General features: G+C 52.5%; 1 protein-coding gene across 4 annotated transcripts; it reads left to right on the top strand.

Annotated features, from left to right (window-relative positions):
- Window positions 1-55: 55 nt before the first annotated feature.
- Window positions 56-24,385, top strand: GYS1 (glycogen synthase 1). Of its 4 annotated transcripts, none has more exons than XM_025369288.1 (16): window positions 56-413; window positions 1,953-2,134; window positions 6,485-6,676; window positions 7,793-7,978; window positions 8,223-8,367; window positions 10,981-11,098; window positions 11,445-11,565; window positions 12,179-12,285; window positions 15,774-15,833; window positions 15,929-16,007; window positions 17,391-17,504; window positions 17,779-17,905; window positions 21,476-21,571; window positions 21,790-21,953; window positions 22,668-22,748; window positions 22,897-24,385. In XM_025369288.1, the coding sequence occupies exons 1-16, from the start codon at window positions 296-298 to the stop codon at window positions 23,218-23,220; spliced, it is 2,214 nt and encodes a 737-aa protein (XP_025225073.1). In that variant the 5' UTR covers window positions 56-295; the 3' UTR covers window positions 23,221-24,385. The 4 variants fall into 4 exon arrangements, with proteins under 4 accessions (XP_025225073.1, XP_025225076.1, XP_025225075.1 ...); XM_025369289.1 differs by having other exon boundaries at window positions 98-413; window positions 6,485-6,685; window positions 7,805-7,978; XM_025369291.1 differs by lacking the exon at window positions 1,953-2,134.
- Window positions 24,386-24,771: the final 386 nt, after the last annotated feature.

The raw sequence follows: 24,771 nt of genomic DNA, 5'->3' as shown, positions 1-24,771 counted from the left end.
AATCCCCGCCCCCGGGCGTGAGCCAATGGCGCTGGCTGCGGGGGCGGCCACTGCCTCCTGACGGCTGCGAGGTTTCACTGCAGGGGTGCCACTGGGCTCAGTGACGCTGCGGCCGCCTTCTGCCTAGGTCCGAAGGCTTCGGGGCAGGGGTGCGGTCTTGCAATAGGAAGCTGGGCGTCTTGCAAGCTTCCCGTCGGGCGCCAGCTACTCGGCCCCGCACCCTACCTGGTGCATTCCCTGGACACCTCCGGGGTCCCTACCTTGAGGTCCCCGGAGCCCCCTTCCTGCGCCAGCCATGCCTTTAAACCGCACTTTGTCCATGTCCTCACTGCCAGGACTGGAGGACTGGGAGGATGAATTCGACCTGGAGAACACAGTGCTCTTCGAAGTGGCCTGGGAGGTGGCCAACAAGGGTGAGCACGCCAGGCGTCGGGGCCCTTGAAGAGAAGGACAGTAGTGGATGGGGGCCCGGAACTCTGAATTGTAGGAGGACGGGGCTACTAGGGGAACCCTTGGGACCAGGGCAAGGAGGCTGTGACTCCTGTGTCCTTGAGGGGCTGGGAGGCCGGAGGTGGGTGGGAGAGGGATGGTTAGTTTGACTTGCGATGAAAGGAGGCTGAAAGCCCGGGTTCTGGGTCCTAGGGAAGAGGGCGCTAAAATGAGACTCCTAGGTCCTGGAGGGAGGCTTCCGAGAGACTAGATACCTGGGTCCTGAACAGGGAAGGAGACGGAGGGATGGGATTTCTGTGTGCAAGCCTGGGAAACTGCCGGGGTTTCAGACCTGTGACCCTAATAGCATAGTCTAGGGGATAAAACTCCAGATTTGAGAGAGCGCTGACTGGGAGATAGGAGGCCTGAGCGGCGGTGGGAGGACCTGAGGACCTGGCTGCTTAAGAATAAAGATGGGACGGGCTGGATACTCTAATCCTTAGATCCTAGGGTGGGAGAGGCTTGCGGGCCTGAATGCCTGGGCTTTCAAGTTGCTGAGGGCCTGAGCTGTTAGTTCCTAGGAGTAGAGGAGCCCGTGGCCTGGGACACGTGCATGCTGGAATAGGGGAAGGCTGGGAAGTCCTGAGTTAGTCAGGGGCTGGGCCCTAGGATGGGAGGGGCCAGGAGCCCGCATTTCTGTGTCTTGGGCTTTCAAAAGCTGAGGTTCTGGCCTTGGAGAAGGCTGGGGCTGAAATCCCCAGGAACAAGCCAATCTCACACCTCAAAGAGCAGGCTCTGGGGGTTGTTTTGCTGGGTCTTGGAGGGGAAAGGGACTGTGTCTCCCAGGAGGACAGGGGGCCGATGAACACACAGCCGGATATGGCCAGGGCCTGGGCTCCAGGAGGGGAGGAGGCTGGGGGCTGGGGCTCCTGGGTCTGGGATGGGGTCATAGGAGAGGCAGGGCCCTGCATGTTCGTGTCCCTAGTCAGGGAGAGGAAATTGGGAGGCAGGTCAGCAGGGTCCCTGGGGGCAGGGAATGACCATGCAGGCTTCTCTTGGGCAATGGTGAAAAGCTGAATTGGCCATGAGGAGGTCTCCCTCATGGGGTTTTGGAGTGATTTCAACCCAGCTCCTGTGAGCTGGGAACTCGAGAACCTGGGTCCAGGTAGTCCTCAGGTCTGCCATCCTTAGAGCCCCAGTACCTAATTCCCTCTAACCCAGGGGTCCCAGCCCCCAGCTCCTTCTCTCTGACACCCAGAAGTCTAGCCTGAGCCCCCTCCTCCCTCAGAGTCCTGACCCCGGCCCCCTTCTCCCTTAGACCCAGGAGAACTGCCCCCCAGTCCCCCAGTTCCCTTCATCCAAGCCTCCAACCCCTACTCCAAACTACGGGCTCCCAGTCCCCTCTTCCCCCTGAGCTAGCCGTCTGGGGCCTGAGTGCCCCCTATATCCCCGGCCCACCCCACCCCAGGCCCCAGAACTATGGACCTCGGCCGGGGCCTGCCCTCACACGCTTGGGCCCACAGTGGGTGGCATCTACACGGTGCTGCAGACGAAGGCGAAGGTGACAGGGGACGAATGGGGCGACAACTACTACCTGGTGGGGCCGTACACGGAGCAGGGCGTGAGGACCCAGGTGGAACTGCTGGAGGCCCCCACCCCGGCCCTGAAGAAGACACTGGATTCCATGAACAGCAAGGGTTGCAAGGTGGGACATGGCCCAGCCCAGGGCAGAAGTGGGTGGACAGCCTGCCATCAGGGTGGGAGCCACAGACAGAGAGGGGGCAGGGTGGACAGCCCTAGCCAGAGAGCGAGGCAGGCTTGGACACAGGAAGGAGGTGTGATAGGACACCCAGACAGATGCAGGGCCTGGAAGTGGGCGGGTGGATCCCAGACATGGGCAAATGGACAGACAGATGGCAAGTATGAGACAGACTGAGACGGAGATCCAAGAGGCCAAGGTCCTCACGCACAGACAGAAAAAGAGCAAGACGGAAAGACAGCCTGGTCGACATGGCGAAACGCTGTCTCTACTAAAAATACAAAAATTAGCTGGGCATGGTGGCGCACGCCTGTAATCCCAGCTACTTGGGAGGCTGAGGCAGGAGAATCGCTTGAACCCGGGAGGCAGAGGTTGCAATGAGCGGTGATTGGGCCACTGCACTCCAGCCTGGGCGATGGAGCGAGACTCTGTCTCATAAAAGAAAGCCAGTCAGCCAGGCAGAGCTGGGGAGAAGTGGGCCTGGGTTCAGGCAGGAACAGGATTCTGGAGCCTGAAGTTCAAGTTCACCCCTCCACTTGCCCCTGTGTGTCCTTGGCTAATGGACATGCTAATAGCATCTACCTTCTAGAGGTGCTAGGAGGAGAAAGCAGTTAATAAGGATAAAGTGGTTAGTAGAGTTCTTGGCATGAAGTTAGCACCGTGTGTGGGCAATGATTGTCATTGTTATTATTATGATCATCATCATTATTGTTACTAACAGACAAGCTTGGAGAGTGAGGGGGGCAGGCCGACAAAGGGAGAAGGGTGGATAGAGCCATGGGCAAGAGTAACAGACAGACTAGGGACAGAAGAGAGGCCGCCAGATGTTTCAGAAAGTCAGTCCTAGAAGGAGAGAGAAGCATGGAATATCGGGGAAGAGAGGAGAGGTCAGCGGACAGATCCACAGGACAGAGTCTGAGATGGGCAGATCAGGCCTTAGAGAGGAGGGGGAGTTCCAGGGCCCCAGGATGAAGACGGAAAGAGACACACTGTTGTCCAAGGAGAAAGCCATCAGGCAGCAGGGCTGAGGGACAGACAGGTCCGGGCCGGGGACGGAGAGGCACTGTGATTCCTTCACTCATTCACAGCCTCTGGTTTGGGGTAGGGTCTGGAATCCATTCAGGCCCGACTGTGTCCCTAAGGGAACCCAGAGCAGCCCAGTCCCTTCCTGAGGGCAGCTGCTTCCCACGTGCTGGGGGCCTAAGAATATCCCCCCCAGCAAAAGGGCAGACAACAGCTGGGAGGGGGAGGGACCTCAGAGTGAGGCTCGGGGCAGGAGAAAGCCAGGTCGGCGAGGAGTGGGGCTGCTTCGCTGCTGTGGCAGCAGGCCCAGAACCAAGGCCGTAGTCTCAGGGAGGAAAGCAGCCAACTGGAGAAATGTGGCAGAGGCAGAAGTGAGACAGCAAGTCTTAGAAACATGGCAGTGGCTAGAAAAATGCAGCGTTGCCGGGCGCGGTGGCTCACTCCTGTAATCCCAGCACTTTGGGAGGCCGAGATGGGCGGATCACGAGTTCAGGAGATCGAGACCATCCTGGCTAACACGGTGAAACCCCGTCTCTACTAAAAATACAAAAACTTAGCCAGGCGTGGTGGCGGGTGCCTATAGTCCCAGGTACTCAGGAGGCTGAGGCAGGAAAATGGTGTGAACCCAGGAGGCGGAGCTTGCAGTGAGCCGAGATCGCGCCACTGCACTCCAGCCTGAGTGACAGGGTGAGACTCTATCTCAAAAAAAAAAAAAAAAAAAAAAGAAAAGAAAAATGCAGCCCTGGGGCATGGACAGAGGATGGGCTATGTTAGAAATGTGCAGCATGGCCGGGCGTGGTGGCTCATGCCTGGAATCCCAGCACTTCAGGAGGCCAAGGTGGGAGGATAGCTTGAGCCCAGGAGTTCGTGACCAGCATGGGCAACATGGTGAAACTCCATCTCTACTAAAAATACAAAAAATTAGCCAGGCGTGGTGGTGCGTGCCTGTGATCCCAGTTACTCAGGAGGCTGAGGTGGGAGGATGGGATGTTGAGGCTGTAGTGAGCCATGATTTTTTTTTTTTTTTTTTTTTTTTGAGATAGAGTCTCACTCTGTCGCTCAGGCTAGAGTGCAGTGGTGCAATCTCGGCTCACTGCAACCTCCGCCTCCCGCGTTCAAGCGATTCTCCTGCCTCAGCCTCCCAAGTAGCTAGGACCTCAGGCACATGCTGCCACACCCGGCTAATTTTTTGTATTTTAGTAGAGCCAGGGTTTCACCATGTTGCCCAGGCTGGTCTCAAATTCCTGAGCGCAGGCAGTCCGCTTGCCTCAAGCTCCCAAAGTGCTAGGATTACAGGCTGGAGCCACTGTGCCCTGCCCAGTGAGCCATGATTGCACCACTGCACTCAAGCCTGGGCAACCAGAGTGAGACCCTGTCAAAAAAAAAAAAAAAAGAAAGAAAGAAAGGAAAGGAAAGAAAGAAAAAGAAAGGAGAGACGGAGGGAGGGAAGGAAGGGAGGGAGGGAGGAAGGTGGCTGTGTACTACAAAATGGGCCTATGGATAGAGGAAAGAGGTCACAGGTGACAGATATGTGACGAAAGGAAGAGAAACAAGGCGGCAAGGGGAAGAAAAGTGGCAGCATGAACAGTAAGAGAATAATTACAGACTGGGTGCAGTAGCTCACGCCTGTAATCCCAGCACTTTGGTAGGCCGAGGCGGGTGGATCACTTGAGACCAGGAGTTTGAGACCGGCCTGGGCAACATGGTGAAACCCTGTCGTTACAAAAAATTTAAAAATTAGCCGGGCTGTGGTACCGTGTACCTGTGGTCCCAGCTATGTGGGAAGCTGCGGTGGGAGGATTGCTTGAGCCTGGGAGGTCGAAGCTTCAGTGAACTATAATTGCACCACTCCATTCCAGGCTGGAGGACAGAGCAAGACCCTGTCTCTGAAAATAAAAAAGGGCCTGGTTTGGTGACTCACACTTCTAATCCAACACTTCGGGAGGCTAAGCAGGAAAATTGCTTGAACGTAGGAGTTCACGATCAGCCTGGGCAACATAGTGAGACCCCCTCTCCACAAAAAATTGAAAACTTAGCCTGGCGTGGTGGCCCACACCCGTAGGAGGTGAGGTGGGGGAATTGAACCAGGGAGGTTGAGGCTGCAGTGAACCATGTTCACACCACTGCACTCCAGCCTGGGCAACAGAGCGAGACCCTGTCTCAAAACAAAAAAGAAGCATCCCATGGAAGGAATTAGCATCAGAAAGAAAAGACAGTGGGAGATGCAGATGGTTGGTAAGAGAAATGTGGCAGGAAGTACAGAAACCAGGTAGCAGGTGGGAGAAATGATTTGCAGAGTGGTCAGACAGGGCAGTGGGGGCAGAGAGACAGGACATGTGACATGTGTGGTTATAAGCAGAGAAAGAAGGCAGCGAGTGGGAGAAGGGTAGCAGTTATAGGAATTAAACAGGAATTAAACTGGGTGTGGTAGCTCATGCCTGTAATCCTAGCACTTTGGGAGGCCGAGGCGGGCGGATCACAAGGTCAGGAGATCGAGAATATCCTGGCTAACATTGTGAAACCCTGTCTCTACTAAAAATACAAAAAAAATTAGCCAGGCGTGGTGGTGGGTGCCTGTAGTCCCAGCTACTTGGGAGGCTGAGGCAGGAGAATCGCTTGAACCTGGGAGGTGGAGCTTGCAGTGAGCCGAGATCACGCCACTGCACTCCAGCCTGGGCGACAGAGCAAGATTCCACCTGGAAAAAAAAAAAAGAATAAAAAAGAAATTAAAGATGAGGCTGGGCGCAGTGGCTCAACACTTTGGGAGGCCAAGGAGGGCAGATCACTTGAGGTCAGGAGTTTGATACCAGCCTGGCTAACATGGGGAAACTCCATCTCTACTAAAAATGCAAAAAATTAGGCAGGTGTTGGGGTGGGTGCCTGTAATCCCAGCTACTTGGGAGGCTGAGGCAGGAGAATCACTTCAACCCGGGAGGCGGAGGTTGCAGTGAGCTGAGATTGTGCCACTGCACTCCAGCCTGGGCCACAGAGCGAGACTCCATCTCAAAAAGAAAGAAAGAAAGAAAGTAAGCAGGGGGCAGGGAAAATATTGCAACAGAGATGGAAAAAATGTGTGGCAGGAATAAATCATGCAAATAGAAAAATAAAGCTAAGGCAGCAGGTGAGAAATTAGCAGCAGATATGGAAACAGAAGGTAAGGGAGCTGAGGCTTAAGTCTAGACATCTGCCTGCAAATGGGAGAACCACAGATGCACACATATGTGAGGTTGAAGCCCTGAGCCTCCCTATGGTGCCCACCCCACCCCCTTCCAGGTGTATTTTGGGCGCTGGTTGATCGAGGGAGGCCCTCTGGTGGTGCTCCTGGATGTGGGGGCCTCAGCCTGGGCCCTGGAGCGCTGGAAGGGAGAGCTCTGGGATACCTGCAACATCGGAGTGCCGTGGTACGACCGCGAGGCCAACGATGCTGTCCTCTTTGGCTTTCTCACTACCTGGTTCCTGGGTGAGGTAGGCCCCGTCTGACACGTTCCACCCATACCTGAAACTACAATGACCATCAACCCCTCGGCCAGAGGCTGGGGTTTCTCCCTGGGCATTCTGGGAGCCGTAGGGTCCTTTAATCCAAGGATTAGCCCTAGCCTTTAGGGACATGGACATCCAGGGCCCAGGCTCTACTCTCGATGCCAGCTTCATTTACTCCAGTCTTCCAAGCGTAGGGATTCTAGCTCAAAGTGAGGCAGGCGGGCTTATCCGAGGAATTCTGGGAGTTGTAGTTCTCTAGTGTGATATTGCTGGGCTCAGCTCTCATATGCTGCCCTGCATGCTTATGAATCCCCAGACTGACCTGGTTTTGACCCCCTTCTAGGTTTTAAAAGGCTCAAGAAGCTTAGTTTCCAGGCTGGATGCGGTGGCTCATGCCTGTAATCCCAGCACTTTGGGAGGCCGATGGGGGAAGATCACTTGAGGCCAGGAGTGCAAGATGGCCGAATCTCGTCTCTACTAAAAATACAAAAAAAATTAGTCGGGCATGGTGGTGGGCACCCGTAATCCTAAATCCCAGCTACTTGGGAGGCTGAGACAGGATAATTGCTTGAACCTGGGAGGTGGGAATTGCAATGAGCTGAGATCGTGTCATGGCGCTCCAGCCTGGGCGACAGAGAGAAAAAAAAAAAGCTTAATTTCCCATGCCCTGGGATAAATAATTCAGGAACTGGCTGCTCCTGTGGCATTCTGGGAGTTGTAGTCCTTTTGCCAGTGTTGGGTGCAGACAGCATACCCTTGAGACAAGGGGTCTTTAGGGACTATGTCCAGGACCCAGGGACGTGAAAACTTCGGTCTTTCCAATCTTACCCTGCCAGGACTTAGAAGGCTGGCCAAAAGATCCTCAGTTCTTGTCAACCCCTGGAGGGGCAATTACTTGAGCCCAGGAGTTCAAGACCAGCCTGGGGTGGCTCAGGGATTTACAGGTCCCCATCCTGTCGGGATTGCTGCAGTGGGCCGCCACCCACTCTGTGCAGTAGTGGTGACAGATTTGCCTCTCCCCGAGTGCTTGTCCCTATTGGGGGTTGCCAATTCTCTTCCCGACACTCGTGGAGACAGCAGCCCTGTCCCTGTTGCCCACAGTTCCTCGCGCAGAGTGAGGAGAAGCCACACGTGGTTGCTCACTTCCACGAGTGGTTGGCAGGCATTGGACTCTGCCTGTGTCGTGCCCGGCGACTGCCTGTAGCAACCATCTTCACCACCCATGCCACGCTGCTGGGGCGCTACCTGTGTGCCGGTGCTGTGGACTTCTACAACAACCTGGAGAACGTGAGCTGGGACCGTGGCAGATGGGGGACTGCGAGTATGCCAGGGAAACCCAAAGCTCCAGGGGGCCCAAGGGGATGGCGCCCCATCTTCTCCCAGGATCCAGGAGTCCAAGTCCCCAGACCCTTCCTACCTCAGACCCAATAATCCAGCCCCAGGCACCAATTTATCTTAGGACCCCAGTGTCTGGACCTCCAGACTCTTCTCCCCAGTCCTTCTAACCTGAATGCTGTCCCCTCCCACCCAGTTCAACGTGGACAAGGAAGCAGGGGAGAGGCAGATCTATCACCGCTACTGCATGGAAAGGGCGGCAGCCCACTGTGCTCACGTCTTCACTACTGTGTCCCAGATCACCGCCATTGAGGCACAGCACTTGCTCAAGAGGAAACCAGGTAGGGGCTGGGCTGAAGTCCCCAGACATGAATGAGGTAGGCAGCTGTCTATGCCAAAGCCAGTTGCTCGTCATCCCAAGAAACCCACTGTAAGTTAAAATAGCATAAACCGAAAATGTATTTTGGCTGGGCATGGTGGCTTATACCTGTAATCCCAGCACTTTGAGAGGCCAAGGCAGGAGGATCACTTGAGCCCGGAAATTTGAGACCAGCCTGGGCAACATGGCGAATCCCTGGCTAAAAAATTTGCCAGACATTGTGGTGTGTGCCTGTAACCCTACCAACTCAGGAGGCTGAGGTGGGAGAATTGCTTGAGCCTAGGAGGTCAAGGGTGCAGTGAGCTGTGATCGTGCCATTGCATGATTTGGGTGGCCCAGAGAGACCTTGTCACAGCCTGGGTGACACAGTGAGACCCTGTCTCAAAAAATTAAAAAATGCATTTAATATACCTAACCTAGTGAACATCATAGCTTAGGCTAGTATACCTTAAATGTACCCAGAACACATTATGTTAGCCTACAACTGGGCAAAATCATCCAATACAAACCTATTTTATTTTTATTTATTTATTTATTTATTTATTTATTTATTTATTTATTTTTGAGACAGAGTCTCACTCTGTCGCCCAGGCTGGAGTGCAGTGGCACTATCTCGGCTCACTGCAAGCTCCGCCTCCCAGGTTCATGCCATTCTCCTGCCTCAGCCTCCCGAGTAGCTGGGACTACAGGCACCCGCCTGGCTAATTTTAATACAAACCTATTTTATAATAAAGTGTTGAATAGGCCGGGCACAGTGGCTCACAGCTGTAATCCTAACACTTTGGGAGGCCAAGGCGGGCAGATGGGGAGGTCAGGAGATCGAGACCAGCCTGGCCAACATGGCGAAACTCCATCTCTACTAAAAATACAAAAATTAGCTGGGTGTGGAGTAATCCCAGCTACTCGGGAGGCTGAGGCAGGATAATCGCTTGAACCTGGGAGGCAGAGGTTGCAGCGGGCTGAGATCACACCACTGCACTCCAGCCTGGACGACAGAGCGAGACTCCATCTCAAAAAATAAAGTGTTGAATATCTCATCAAAATCCAGAATTGGACACGTGGATGTGTGTAACTTTCACACCATCATAAAGTTGAAAAATCATAACTTGGCTGGGTGCGGTGGCTTACATCTGTAATCCCAGCACTTTGGGAGGCTGAGGTAGGCAGGTCACCTGAGATCGTGTGCTCAAGACCAGCCTGGCCAATGAGGTGAAACCCCGTCTCTACCAAAAATACAAAAATTAGCTGGGCATGGTGGCTGGCACCTGTAATCCCAGCTACCCAGCTACTCGGGAGGCTGAGGCAGGAGAATCTCTTGAACCCAAGAGGTGGAGGTTGCGGTGAGCCAAGATTGTGCCACTGCACTCCAGCCTAGGCAACAAGAGCGCAACTCTGTCTCAAAAAAGAAAAGAAAAATCATAACTTGGACCATCCTAAGTCCTAAGTTGGGGACCATCAGTTACCATTATTTTCCTAAAGAATAGAGAACTACAGCTCCCAGAAGGCTGTGGGGGTCGTGACCTGTATTTGAGGCCCTCTGACTATATACTCTGGAGGCTAATGGGAGGTATAATTTCTTTCATGTTAATTTCAGATATGATAAAATTCTATAATTGGCTAATGTAGATTGGTCTTATGAAAGGGAATGGAAGATCAGTGGACTTTGTTTTTGAAAAAGGTAAGGTCGGAACTGGGCATTCTTCCCAGCCCTTGGTATCCCTTCTCAGTGAGTATAAGGTGAGAACTACAACTCCCAGAAAGCCTTTGACTGGTTAGCTCCATATGTTCCCAGAACTTTGCCCGAGGAGCTGATAGGGGTTGTAGTTTTTCGTTGATATACTTTTAATTTCTGTGAGGAGAAGAAATGATTGGGTCCCTGTAAGAAGCTTGGAAGTAGAGGATATATCCTAGGAGAAGCAGGACTTTGGGGATGTTTAATCATTTCCATCTCAGGGTGGACTAAGGGGAAACAAAAGAACTACAACTTTCCCGGAATCACCAGTGTGGATCAGATCCCTGGAAGCCATTTGCAGGAGCCGAGGAGACTTTTACTTGTGCTTGTGAACCTATGCAAGTGATATTAGGCAAGAAGGCATCTCGGAGTCAGGGTACGTGTGTCACCAAGGGAACTGACCAGGCATGGTGGTTCACACCTGTAATCCCAGCACTTTAGGAGACCAAGGCAGGAAGACTGTTTGAAGCCAGGAGTTTGAGACCAGCCTGGGCAACATGATAAGACCCCATCACTACAAAAGCTAATAAATAAATTAGCCGGGTGTGGTAGTACACGCCTGTAGTCCCAGCTACTTGGGAGGCTGAGGTGGGAAGATTGCTTGACGCCAGGAGGTCAGGGATGCTATGAGCTGTGATTGTGCCACTCACTGCTCTTCAGCCTGAGCGACAGAGAGAAACCCTGTCTCCAAAAAAAAAAAAAGGCAGGAGGGGGGACCTCATAGGAACGCTATTGAAACAAAGAAATTGCAAAAGGCAAACAAAGGGTGTTTTCTTCATGTATTCATTCAACCACAACATTGAATGAACAAATAAAACATGGGACCCTCACCCCCAATCCCAGATATTGTGACCCCCAATGGGCTGAATGTGAAGAAGTTTTCTGCCATGCATGAGTTCCAGAACCTCCATGCTCAGAGCAAGGCTCGAATCCAGGAGTTTGTGCGGGGCCATTTTTATGGGTACGTGGGGCATATACCTAGGTCTTAAGAGAGGAGGGCGTTGGGAGCCTAACCATCGAGGTCTGGGGGAGGGAGGGGGCAGCTGGGGGCCCAGACTCCTGGGTCTGAGGGAAGGGGCACCTGGGTATTCGGCCTCCTTAGTTCTTGAGCGCCGGAACAATGGGCTGAGGATTAAAGGAAAGCCCCATCTGAAGAGAAAAACTACAACTTCCAGGAGGCCCCATGATGCCTCTGTATTACCTAAGACATTCTCTGCCCCCACCCATAGCTTCTGGGATTTGTAGTTTTGAGGCCAGGGCTAGCGGGTGAGGGCTTTGGGCTTTACCATGCCTTGTGGGTTCTTTAGGCATCTGGACTTCAACTTGGACAAGACCTTGTACTTCTTTATCGCCGGCCGCTATGAGTTCTCCAACAAGGGTGCCGACGTCTTCCTGGAGGCCTTGGCCCGGCTCAACTATCTGCTCAGAGTGAGGCCTGGGCTATGAGGGGACAGAGGGAGGGCAAGAAAAGCAGTTTATAACTGGGGAGAACAGCCAGGCGCAGTGGCTCATGCCTGTAATCCCAACACTTTGGGAGGCCATGGCAGGAGGATCACTTGAGCCCAGGAGATGGAGACCAGCCTGGGCAACATGGTGAAACCCCATCTCTACAAAAAATACAAAAATTAAATTAGCCAGGCATGGTGGCTCACACCTGTAGTCACAGCTACTAGGGAAGGTGAATGGGGAGGATCACGTGAGCCCGGGAGGCGGAGGTTGCAGTGAGCCGAGATCACACCACTGCACTCCAGCCTGGTCGACAGAAAAAGAACGCTGTCTCAAAAACAAACAAACAAAACAAAAAATAACAGAACAGAAACCCAGGAAGGGAAGATGGGAGTAGGAAAGCCCCTGCGTGTGTTGGGGTGCCGCGAGGGGAGTATAGAGACCCAGAAAGAAGGGCAGAGTCCAAGTGGCGACTGTCCTATAATTCTTGACAGGAAGGGGTATGGCAGGATCCCAGCAGTCTTGGCAGAAAGGCTGGCTGGTCCCAGGCTTCCCCGACATGATCCTGGCCTCCCCCTGCTTTCTTTCTGCGCAGGTGAATGGCAGCGAGCAGACAGTGGTTGCTTTCTTCATCATGCCGGCGCGGACCAACAATTTCAACGTGGAAACCCTCAAAGGCCAAGCCGTGCGCAAACAGCTTTGGTCAGCAGCCCTCACTCCAGACCCCGGCCCAGCCCACTCCCAGCTGTGTACTTTGGGTCCTGTGTTTCTCCTAGAGTCTCAGCCTTTTTTTTTTTTTTTTTTTCGTTTTGAGACCCTCTCACTCTGTCGCTCAGGCTGGAGTGCAGTGGCGCAATCTTGGCTCACTGCAACCTCCGCCTCCCGGATTCAAGCAATTCTTCTGCCTCAGCCTCCCAAGTAGCTAGGACTACAGGCACCCACTACCACACTGGGCTCTTTTTTTTTTTTTTTGAGACAGAGTCTCCCTCTGTCACCCACGCTGGAGTGTACTGGCACGATCTTGGCTCACTGCAACCTCCGCCTCCTGGGTTCAAGCAGTTCTTCTGCCTCAACCTCTCGAGTAGCTGGGACTACAGGTGTACGCCACCATGCCTGGCTAATTTTTGTATTTTCAGTAGAGACGGGGTTTCACCATGTTGGCCAGGCTGGTCTCAAACTCCTGACCTTGTGATCCGCCTGCCTCGGCCTCCCAAAGTGCTGGGATTACAGGCATGAGCCACTGCACCCGGCCCTCTTTTATTTATTTTTTTTCTTTTGAGATGGAGTCTTGCTCTGTCGCCCAGGCTGGAGTGCAATGGTGCGATCTCGACTCACTGCAACCTCCGCCTCCCGGGTTCAAGTGGTTTTCCTGCCTCAGCCTCTCAAGTAGCTGAGTGCCACCACACCTGGCTAACTTTTTGTTTTTATTAGGATGGGGTTTCACTATGTTGGCCAGGCTGGTCTTGAACTCCTGACTTCAGGTGATCCACCTGCCTGGCCGAGGAATCCTCCCTGGGATTCCAGGCATGAGCCACTTAGCTTTTTTTTGTATTTTTAGTAGAGACGGGATTTCACCATGTTGGCCAGGCTGATCTCAAACACCTGACCTCAGGTGATCCAGCCGCCTTGGCATCCCAAAGTGCTGGGATTACAGGGGTGAGCCACTACGCCCGGCTTAGTTTCTTTTTCTTTTCTCTGAGTTTTTTTTGTTTTTTGTTTTTTGTTTTTTTGAGATTCTGTCTCAAAAAAGTCTCTGTCGCCCAGGCTGGAGTGCAGTGGCGTGATCTCAGCTCACTACAACCTCCGCCTCCCAGCGAACCTCAGTTTCTTCATCTGTAAAACCGTTCATTCATTAGCAGCAGATACTGAGTATCTAGTATGTGCTGACTAATTTTTATATTTTTAGTACCAATGAGATTTCACCATGTTGACCAGGCTGGTCTCGAACTCCTGACCTCAAGTGATCCGCCCTCAGGTATTCCAGGTCCTGGGAATACAGCTGTGAACCAGAAAGATAAGATCCCTTTCCTCATGGAGCTTGTATTCTAGAAAATCCTGTAGACGGAATATACTTTCGGGCAAAAATAAAGCAGAACTGGAATATGAGACGGGGTTGTCAGGACAGGCCACACTGAGAAAGTGTTATTGGGCAGAGACAAGGAAAGGTGGCGAGGGAAAAAACCCTGTGGGTATCTGGGGAACAGTAAATGCAAAGCCCTAAGGCATGATTGAGACACGGTGGGTAGGGCCCATGGGGCTGGAGCGGCATGTCTCATAGAGAAGGGGTAGAAAGTGAGGCAGGATGGTGGGGCGCTCCTGTAGTCCCAGCTACCTGGGAGGCTAAGTCAAGAGGATCATTTCAGCCCTGGAGGTTGAGGCTGTAGTGAGGCATGATTGCGCCACTGCACTCCAGCCTAGGCAACAGAGTGAGACTCTGTCTCAAAAATAGAAAAATGAAGTTAGGCGTGGTGGCTCACACCTGTAATCCCAGCACTTTGGGAGGCTGAGGTGGATGGATCACCTGAGGTCGGAAGTTTGAGACCAGCCTGACCAACATGGTGAAAGCCTGTCTTTACTAAAAATACAAAAATTAGCTGGGCGTGGTGATACGCATCTGTAGTCCTAGCTACTCAGGAGGCTGAGGCAGGAGACTCGTTCAAACCTGGGAGGCAGAGGTTGCAGTGAGCCAAGATCGCGCCAATACACTCCAGCATGGGTGACAGCCAGACTCGGTCTCAAAAAAAAAAAAAAAAAAAAAAAAGAGGAGGCTGGGCGTGGTGACTCACAATCCCAGCACTTTGGGAGGCTGAGGCGGGCGGATCACTTGGAGGTCAGGAGTTCCAGATCAGCCTGGTCAACATGGTGAAATCCCATCAGTACTAAAAATATAAAAGTTAGCCAGACATGGTGGCGCACGCTTGTAATTGCAGCTACTCAGGAGGCTGAGACAGGAGAATTTCTGGAACCTAGAAGGTGGCTGAGGTTGCGCCAGCCTGGGCAACAGAGCGAGACCCTGTCTCAAAAGAAAAAAAAAAAAAAAAAAAAAAAAACGAGGCCAGAGCTATGGGAGGATTTTAAGTAGAAGAGTGACCGTGGGGTGTCATGTGACACTGCTAGTTTTACTTGTGTGCCTAAATGGTCCTTTTTCAGAATCTTACTTTCTTTTCGTATAAAATGGGGCTTAGCATTGCCATCTGCAGGACAAGTACAAGTCCTAATAATAGTTGACATTTCTGGAAGGCTTGCTATGTGTACTTTTTTGCATGACATCATTGGGTCCTCATTGCAAACCTCTGAGGTTGATTCTATTTTCATCTTTATCTGAAAAATGAGTCACTGCAGTCAGAGAGGGAAGGCCACCTGTCCCTGACCACACAGCTGATGTCAGGCACGTGGGATCTAAGCCTTCCAGGGCCTGCCCCCTGGGTCCCCATCCTCCAGCTTGGAGGCCCCGGGGCACGGCTTCCCTGCTCACACCTCAGTTTCCTTGCTACCCTAGAAACCTAAGAGTAGCCCGGCACGGTGGCTCACACCTGTAATCCCAGCACTTTGGGAGGCCGAGGTGGCCAATTACCAGTCAGGGGTCAGGAGTTCGACACCAGACTGGCCAACATGGTGAAACCCCGTCTCTACTAAAAATACAAAAATTAGCCAGGCATGGTGGCAGGTGCCTGTAATCCCAGCTACTCAGGAGGATGAGGCAGGAGAATTGCTTGGACTTGGAAGGCAGAGGTTGCAGACAGCCAAGATCGTACCACTGCACTCCAGTCTGGGTGACAGAGTAACTCTGTCAAAAAAATAAATAAATAAATAAATTAGGAAATAAACTTCCGGTGTGGTGGCTGAAGCCTATAATCCCAGCACTTTGGGAGGCCAAGGTGGGCGGGTCATCTGAGGTCAGGAGTTTAAGACCAGCCTGACCAACATGGAGAAACCCCGTCTCTACTAAAAATACAAAATTAGCCAGGCATGGTGGCACATGCCTGTAATCCCAGCTACTTGGGAGGCTGAGGCAGGAGAATCACTTGAACTCAGAAGGCAGAGGTTGCAGTGAGCTGAGATCATGCCATGGTACTCCAGCCTGGGCGACGAGCCAAACTGTCTCAAAATAAACAAACAAACTAACTAAAGAAGCCTAATAGTAAATGGCAGCTGGTGTGTATGTGACCCTGTTGCTCTGCTTCTTCCAGGGACACAGCCAACACGGTGAAGGAGAAGTTTGGGAGGAAGCTTTACGAATCCTTACTGGTGTGAGTGCCCTGCCCTCAGCCCTGTGCCCTCCTAGGCCCTGACTAAGCCCTCTCATCACTCCGTTCTCACACGCATGCCCCTGCTTGCCTTGCAGTGGGAGCCTTCCTGACATGAACAAGATGCTGGATAAGGAAGACTTCACTATGATGAAGAGAGCCATCTTTGCAACACAGGTATGGATTGGACCTCTGTGCAGAGAGATGGCAGTTCCCGGCAGCCCCAGCGGCAGCTTGCCACGCCAGCTCAGACCCCAGAGATTGCCGGGAGTGCTGCTTTCTCCTGCAGCCCTTTATTAAGGGATCTATTCTGAGATCCACAGAAGGGCATGTGCTGACTGGTACAACTTCACCTACGGAGGCACAACATGGTGAAATCCCATCTCTACTAAAAATACAAAAATTAGCCAGGTATGGTGGTGGGTACCTGTAATCCCAGGTACTTGGGAGGCTGAGGCAGGAGTATCGCCTGAACCTGGGAGGCGGAGGTTTCAGTGAGCCGAGGTGGCGCCACTGCACTCCAGCCTGGGCGACAGAGCGAGACTCCATCTCAAAATAAATAAATACAATAAAAATAAATAAATAAGCTTCCCTTTGCTCACTGACCCCAGAGTCCCAGAGAAGCCACACCACCCAGTAACCCCCGTGGCAGAATAAGCCACAGAAAACAGCCCACCCTAAGTGCCTCTGTAAGTGAAGTTGTACCAGTGAAGTGCAGTGGTGCGATCTCGGCTCACTGCAAGCTCCGCCTCCCGGGTTCCCGCCATTCTCCTGCCTCAGCCTCCTGAGTAGCTGGGACTACAGGCGCCCACCACCATGCCTGGCTATTTTTTTTTGTATTTTTAGTAGAGACAGGGTTTCACTGTGTTAGCCATGATGGTCTCAATCTCCTGACCTTGTCGTCCTCCTGCCTCAACCTCCCAAAATGCTGGGATTACAGGCGTGAGCCACTGCGCCTGGCGATTGGAGGTGAAATTCGTAAGGAAACTACAACTCCCAGCAGCCTCCAAAGCTTGCTGCCATATTGGTACAGTCTCCACCCCCATTGACTGGGGATAGTTATAATTTTTGGGGGTTTCTTTAATGATAGAGCCCACAGTACATAACAAGATAGCTACAACTCCTCATAGTGCTTGGAGATAAGGGAGTTGCTAACGCTGGCACTGCCTCAAAGATAGCTGGGAATTGTGGTTCTTTTTTTTTTTTTTTTTTTTTTTATTGAGACGGAGTTTTGCTCTGTCTCCCAGGCTGGAGTGCAGTGGCACAATCTCAGCTCACTGCAAGCTCTGCCTCCAGGGTTCACGCCATTCTCCTGCCTCAGCCTCCCGAGTAGCTGGGACTACAGGTGCCCGCCACCACGCCCGGCTATTTTTTGTATTTTTAGGGGTTTTACTAGAGCCTGGTGGATCCACAACTCCTAGTAATCACTTGGGTTTGCTGCTCCTTGGCCTGGTGGCACTTGTGGCCTCCTTGGCTTCCCCGGGGTCAGCATGGCTCATGGGGAAGTAGGGAGTTCTCTGTCCCTTCCATGACCCCCTACCCTTCTTGTGGCTCCTACAGCGGCAGTCTTTCCCCCCTGTGTGCACCCACAATATGCTGGATGACTCCTCAGACCCCATCCTGACCACCATCCGCCGAATCGGCCTCTTCAATAGCAGTGCTGACAGGGTGAAGGTGAGGGCGTTTGGTCAGGGCTGGGTTGGGCACGGCAGAGGGAAGGGGTTGGGTCCTGGGTCTCACACACTGCATTCCCCCATACGTTTTATCAAATGCATTGCTGTGGTTAGAAGGAACCCTGGCTTCAAACAGACCTGGGTTTGAACACTGGTCCTGCCAAACACCTGCTGTGTGATGCTAGACAAGCTTTTTACCCTCTCTGGGCCACCTTGGGATCTCAGGGCTTAGCTAAATAAGGCGCCTGGGCTGAGCCCTTCTTTTTCACTACTAGGTGATTTTCCACCCGGAGTTCCTCTCCTCCACAAGCCCCCTGCTCCCGGTGGACTATGAGGAGTTTGTCCGTGGCTGTCACCTTGGGGTCTTCCCATCCTACTATGAGCCTTGGGGCTACACGCCGGGTGAGTGTAGTGGGCAGGGGACAGCGTGGTCATGGCGTCCTAGTCAAAGCTAGCATGTCCTGGGGCAAGGCACTGGCCTTCTCTGAGCCTGTTGCCTTCTTGGCAAAACAGGAACAATGGTAATCATCTGTTCTGCTACAGTGCCTGCTTTTGTGACACAATAGCTCATGTATTGAGAAACTAGAAGACTGGATTTTGAGGACTAGTTAGTGTCAAATGGATATCACAGGTCACACTGATTTGTCCCAGTGCATGGGCAGTTGGCCCCCCAAATAGCAGCAATGAAATGCACAATTCACAAACACAGCTGAGTGTGGCCAAGTCTCCTCGCAAGACATTCCCAGTGCCCATCGACTCTACCTTCCTCTTGTTGGTTCACATTAGCCAGTGTTTTTAAAGCTAAATAAGGCCGGCCGTGGTGGCTCACGCCTGCAATCTCAACACCTGGGGAGGCCGAGATGGGCAGATCACAAGATCAGGAGTTTGAAATCAGCCTGGCCAATATGGTGAAAGCCTGTCTACTAAAAATACAAAAATTAGCCAGGTGTGGTGGTGCGCACCTGCAGTCCCAGCTACTCGGGAGGCTGAGGCAGAGAATTGCTTGAACTTGGGAGGTGGAGGTTGCAGTGAGCTGAGATCACGCCACTGTGCTCCAGCAGTGCAGTGCTCTGGGCAACAGAGCGAGACTCCATCTCAAAAATAAATAAATAAATAAATGAAAGCTAAATAAGTGCCGTTTCCTAATTAGTAATTCAACAAGTCTTGCAAACTGTGCTGGCATGATAATTAGGAGTCATGTGGTCAGCCCTAATTCCCTTTTTCCCATAGGGCTTGTTTTATAGATAACGATAGATTGATAGATAGTATTAGTCTGTTTTTACACTGCTATATATAAAAAAAAAAATCCAAGACTGGGTAATTTATCATGGAAAGAGGTGTAATTGACTCACAGTTCCACATGGCTGGGGAGGCCTCAGGAAACTCAGTCGTGGCAGAAGGGGAAGCAGGGAGCTTCTTCACCTGGCGGCAGGAAAGAAAAGTATGTGAGGGGGCGGGAAAAATGAACATTTATAAAACCATGAGATCTTGTGAGAATTCACTCACTAGCATGAGAACAGCAGGGGGGGAACCACCCCCATAATCCAATCATTTCCCTCCCTCGACACGTGGGGTTACATTTCAAGATAAAATTTGGTGGGGGGGGAACACAGAGTCAAACTATATCATAAATATATATTTAATACTTTTTACTATTTGTTTGTGTTTTGAGATGGGGGTATTACTATGTTGCCCAGACTCACCTGGAACTCCTAGGTTCAGGTGATGCTCCTGCCTCAGCCTCTTGAGTATCTGTTTTCCTCATTACAGGTGCACCCCACCATGCCTCACAGACCTATTATATTTAGTGCTTATTTTTGCAGTTTACAGAGGTTTTTAGAAACACTTAAATAAGAATTATAGATCAAGCCAGGCATGGTGGCTCACGCCTATAATCACAGCACTTTGGGAGGCCGAGGTGGGACGATCACTTGAGGACAGGAGTTTGAGACCAGCATGGCCAACATGGTGAAACCCTATCTCTACTAAAAATACAAAAGTGAACTGGGCATGGTGGCAGGCACCTCTAATCCCAGCCTCTCAGGAGGTTGAGATGGGAGAATCGTTTGAACCCCAGAGGCAGAGGTTGCAGTGAGCCGAGATCGTGCCACTGCACTCCAGCCTGGGCGACAGAGTCAGACCCTGTCTAAAATAATAATAATAATTATTATTATTATAATTATAGGGGCCGGGCGCGGTGGCTCAAGCCTGTAATCCCAGCACTTTGGGAGGCCGAGATGGGCGGATCACGAGGTCAGGAGATCGAGACCATCCTGGCTAACACGGTGAAACCCCGTCTCTACTAAAAATACAAAAAACTAGCCGGGCGAGGTGGCAGGCGCCTGTAGTCCCAGCTACTTGGGAGGCTGAGGCAGGAGAATGGCGTGAACCCGGGAGGCGGAGCTTGCAGTGAGCTGAGATCCGGCCACTGTACTCCAGCCTGGGCGGCAGAGCAAGACTCCGTCTCAAAAAAAAAAAATAATAATAATAATTATAGGTCAGGAGCAGTGGCTCACACCTATAATCCTAGCACCTTGGAAGGCTGAGGTGAGAGGATAACTTGAACCCAGGAGTTCAAGACCAGTCCGGACAACATGGTGAGACCCTGTCTCTATAAAAGATTTTTTTTTTTCTTTTGAGACAGAGTCTTGCTCTATCGCCAGGCTGGAGTGCAGTGGCACAATCTTGGCTCACTGCAACCTCCGCCTCCCAGGTTCAAGTGATTCTGCTTTAGCCTCCGGAGTAGCTGGGACTATAGGCAGGTGCCACCACACCCAGCTAATTTTTGTATTTTTAGTAGACACAGGGTTTCACCATGTTGGCCAGGATGTTTTTTTTTTCTTCTTGACCTCGTGATCCACCCCCCTCGGCCTCCCAAAGTGCTGGGATTACAGGCATGAGCCACCGTGCCTGGCCTTTTTTTTTCTTTCTTTCTTTTTTTTTTTAGCCAGCAGTAGTGTTGTGTGTTTGTAGTCCCAACTACTTGGGTGGCTGAGGTGGGAGAATTGCTTGAGCTTAGGAGGTCAAGGCTGCAGTGAGCTGTGATCAAGCCACTGTCCTCCAGCTTGGGTGATAAAGTGACACTTTGTCTCAAGAAAAAAAAAAAAATAGCATTGGGCCAGGCGCACTAGCTCACGCCTATAATCTCACCACTTTCGGAAGCTGAGATGGGTGGATCACCTAAGGTCAGGAGTTCGAGACCAGCCTGACCAACATGGTGAAACCCCGTCTCTACTAAAAATGCAATAATTAACTGGACATGGTGGTGCACGCCTGTAGTCCCAGCTACTCAGGTGACTAAGGCACGAGAATCGCTTGAACCCAGGAGGTGAAGGTTGCAGTGAGCCGAGATTGTGCTACTGCACTACTGTTTGGGTGACAGAGTGAGACCCTGTCTCAAAAGGAAAAAAAAAAAGGCATAAAAATCCATCAAAAAATTATAATACATTCCTTGAACTATTTCTCAAGGTTGTTAAAGGTATTAAACAAGACGCAGTAGATGCTCTGTACACAGGGATACTAATAATGAGAGACCTTATCTTACCCCCCATCAAAATAGACTAAGTCTGTACAAGATACTGTCACAAGAAAGGATCTTACAGGTTGTGAACAGTTCAGTAGAATGATGGACCTTGGCCCAATCCTACAGGTTGTAAGAGTTAAGTCAAATGGACATCGGGACGCTCAATAAATTAGCATCCTTATCTCCCAACTATAGACTTTCCCGCATCCTGAGTCCTTGGAGCAAGAGCAAGTAATTCTTTTTTCTGAGCTTCTTAGCGTCCCCTCTGAGAAATAGGGAAATTCACAGCTTGGTTGTGGGGGCTCAGCGACGCTCCGTACAGCGACGCTCCGCACAGCGCCTGGCACTTGGTACAGGCGCCGGTAGAGGGCGCTGTTGAGGCGTCTATTGCGATTAAGAAGGTAGGAGATGGGGGAAGCTAAGTGGGTCTCTTTCCTGCCTTCCCGCAGCTGAGTGCACGGTTATGGGCATCCCTAGTATCTCCACCAATCTCTCCGGCTTCGGCTGCTTCATGGAGGAACACATCGCAGACCCCTCAGCTTACGGTCAGCGCCCAGGCCCCTGAGGATTCCAGAAGGGGGCTTGAGAGCTGGGACTCCTGGATCCTGGGAAGGAGGAGCTTGCACTCTTGGGGACCAGGGGCACCAGGAAATGGGGGGATTCTCGGGTCCCTGGGAGAGGAGGGGTCCTGGTGCCACAGAGTCCTGGAGACAATGAAGATCTCCCCAGGACATTTTCTGAACCCAGGTCCTGGCCTCCGCAGGTATCTACATTCTCGACCGGCGGTTCCGCAGCCTGGATGATTCCTGCTCGCAGCTCACCTCCTTCCTCTACAGCTTCTGTCAGCAGAGCCGGCGGCAGCGTATCATCCAGCGGAACCGCACGGAGCGCCTCTCCGACCTTCTGGACTGGAAATACCTAGGCCGGGTAGGACCCCCCCCCCGCCGCCACTTCCTACCCTCTTCTGGGAAATCAGCCGCTCCTGGCTCTGGGTCTTTGGTGCAGGGTGAAGGGTCTCATCCTACTTGTAACAGTTGCTGTCCCTTTAAGCAATGAACCAGGCCGATCGCGGTGGTGGCTCATCCCTGTAATCCCAGCACTTTGGGAGGCCTAACAGGGAGGATCGCTTGAGCTCAGGAGTTAAGAGACCATCCTGGGCAACATTTTCTTTCTACTAAAAATTAAAAAAAAAAAATCAGCCAAGTGTGGTGGTGCGTGGCTGTAGTCCCAGCTACTGGGGAGGCTGAGGTGGTAGAGTCTCTTGAGCCCCGGAGGTTGAGGCTGCAGTGAGCCTTGATCAACCCCACTGCAGTCCATCCTAGGGTAACAGAGCAAGACCCTGTTTAAAAAGAAAAAAAGAACATTGGTCAGGCATTCTCATTTGCATAAAGGTATGGCCAAAGAGGTGCCTGACTTGAGAATTCGGCCCCTGTTTGAGGGGTGTGGCTCAGAAACTATCCATTCATAGATCTGCTTATTTACATAAGGGGTGGAGTCAGATGGATTATTTGCATGGGGCAGGCCCAATGGTGCAGCAGGGTATGCTCATCTGCATAAAGGGTACGGCCAGGAGCCCCATCATCTGCCTGGGGGTGGGGCCTGGCTCTCACGTCCTCTGCCCCCTCCCCTCCTTTCCCCTAGTACTATATGTCTGCGCGCCACATGGCGCTGTCCAAGGCCTTTCCAGAGCACTTCACCTACGAGCCCAGCGAGGCAGATGCGGTGAGTGGACGCTGGATTTCTGCTTAGCCAGGAGCTAAAGGGCTGGGGGTCCCTCCTGGAATGGGAAGGCCTAGAGGTGGCTGGATGCCTGGGTGGGACTGCGAGGTCCTCAGCTCACCCTGGTTTGCACCCATATTCCCGTATGCAGGCCCAAGGGTACCGCTACCCACGGCCGGCCTCGGTGCCACCGTCGCCCTCGCTGTCACGACACTCCAGCCCGCACCAGAGCGAGGACGAGGAGGATCCCCGGAACGGGCCTCTGGAGGAAGACAGCGAGCGCTACGATGAGGACGAGGAGGCCGCCAAGGACCGGCGCAACATTCGTGCACCAGAGTGGCCGCGCCGAGGGTCCTGCACCTCCTCCACCAGCGGGAGCAAGCGCAACTCTGTGGACACGGCCACCTCCAGCTCGCTCAGCACCCCCAGCGAGCCCCTCAGCCCCACCAGCTCCCTGGGCGAGGAGCGTAACTAAGTCCCCCCCACCACACTCCCTGCCTGTCCTGCCTCCCTGCTCCAGAGAGAGGATGCAGAGCGGGGCTGCTCCTAAACCCCTGCTCCAGATCCGCACTGGGTGTGGCCCCGCAGTGCCCCCCCTCAGTCCGCCAAACACTCCAGCCCCTCCAGCTCCACTTTCCAAGTTCCTGCACTCCAGAATCCACAAAGCCGTGCCTTTCTCTGATTCCAGAGCGCATAATCCGCGCCCTGGAATCCCCTGGGCCTGGACCGCTTCCCAGAGGCCAGGAATCTGCCGTTACTCTGCGGTGGTGCCAGAGGTTTTAGGAAACCTGGCATGGTGCTTTCAGGTGTGGGGCTCCTAGAGCCCCCGTGAGGCTTGCAAATTCTACAGCACACAGAGCAGGCCACGCTGGGGCCGGGCATGCGGGCCACCAAGTCCTGGAAACCACATGGTGTCCCTGCGAATGGGGCAATCAAGTCCAGAGCTGGGGCACTTTTCAGAGTTTGAAGGTAACTGAGAGCAGATGGTCCTCCATTTCAACTCCAGAACTGGGGCTCTGGGATGGGCTCATGTTCTAGCCCTCCCTGGCATGTCAGAGCCAGGCTCTGCCTGGAGGATCCCTCCATCTGGCTCCTGTCATCCCCTACGCTTTGGCCAAGCTAGAGGTGGCAGAACCACTTGGCCGCTCATTCCTTCTGGAGGACACACAGTCTCGGTCCAGATGCCTTCCTGCCTTTCTGGCCTTTTCTGGACCAGATCCTACTCCTCCTTTCTTTATCTGAGATCTCCCTCCAGGGAATCTGCCTGCAGAGGACAGAGCTGGCTCTCTACCCCCACCCCTAACCTGGCTTATTCCCAACCGCTCAGCCCACTGTGAAACCACTAGGTTCTAGGTCCTGGCTTCTAAATCTGGAACCTTACCACGTTGCTGCATACTAGTCCCTTTCCCATGATCTGGAACTGAGGTCACTGGGTTCTAGAACCCCCACATTTACCTCGAGGCTCTTCCATCCCCAAACTGTGCCCTGCCTTCAGCTTTGGTGAAAAGGAGGGACCCTCATGTGTGCTGTGCTGTGTCTGCACCGCTTGGTTTGCAGTTGGGAGGGGAGGGCAGGAGGGGTGTGATTGGAGTGTGTCCGGAGATGAGATGAAAAAAATACATCTATATTTAAGAATCCCAGGTGTGATCAGACATGAATACTTGGTGGGCCTGGGTCTGACGTCCCCCCAACGCCACCCCTTCCCTGGTCTGAGCTCATCCTCCTAGTCTAGAGAGACTTGGATTTTGCTGTTCTAAAATTCCAGTGTCATTCACGGAAGGTACCTCTGATTGCTTGCTTGGGCCTTGATTTGCAAGTGGCAAAACTTTGGCTTAAGATATCTTTGGCATAGAAGGGCTATGTGACTGGGAGGAAGATCTATAGGACAGCTGTGAACCTTGTGTAGCTTTTTTTTTTTTTTTTGAGACAGAGTCTTGCTCTGTCACCAGCCTGGAATACAGTGGAGAGCAATCTCCGCTCACTGTAACCTCCGCCTCCTGGGTTTAAGCAGTTCTCCTGCCTTAGC

This window comes from Theropithecus gelada, chromosome 19 (assembly GCF_003255815.1).
Source record: "Theropithecus gelada isolate Dixy chromosome 19, Tgel_1.0, whole genome shotgun sequence".
Classification (NCBI taxonomy): Eukaryota; Metazoa; Chordata; class Mammalia; order Primates; family Cercopithecidae; genus Theropithecus; species Theropithecus gelada.
Note: the sequence above shows the minus strand (reverse complement) of the source record. Positions and strands in the feature narration are given on the sequence as shown.

Bases quoted from the DNA above. Each gene is read 5' to 3' on its own strand.
- GYS1 (XM_025369288.1), top strand. From the start codon at position 296: ATGCCTTTAAACCGCACTTTGTCCATGTCCTCACTGCCAGGACTGGAG. The intron at 414-1,952 runs GTGAGCACGCCA...TTGGGCCCACAG, and splicing joins CTGGGAGGTGGCCAACAAGG to TGGGTGGCATCTACACGGTG. The intron at 16,008-17,390 runs GTATGGATTGGA...TGGCTCCTACAG, and splicing joins GAGCCATCTTTGCAACACAG to CGGCAGTCTTTCCCCCCTGT.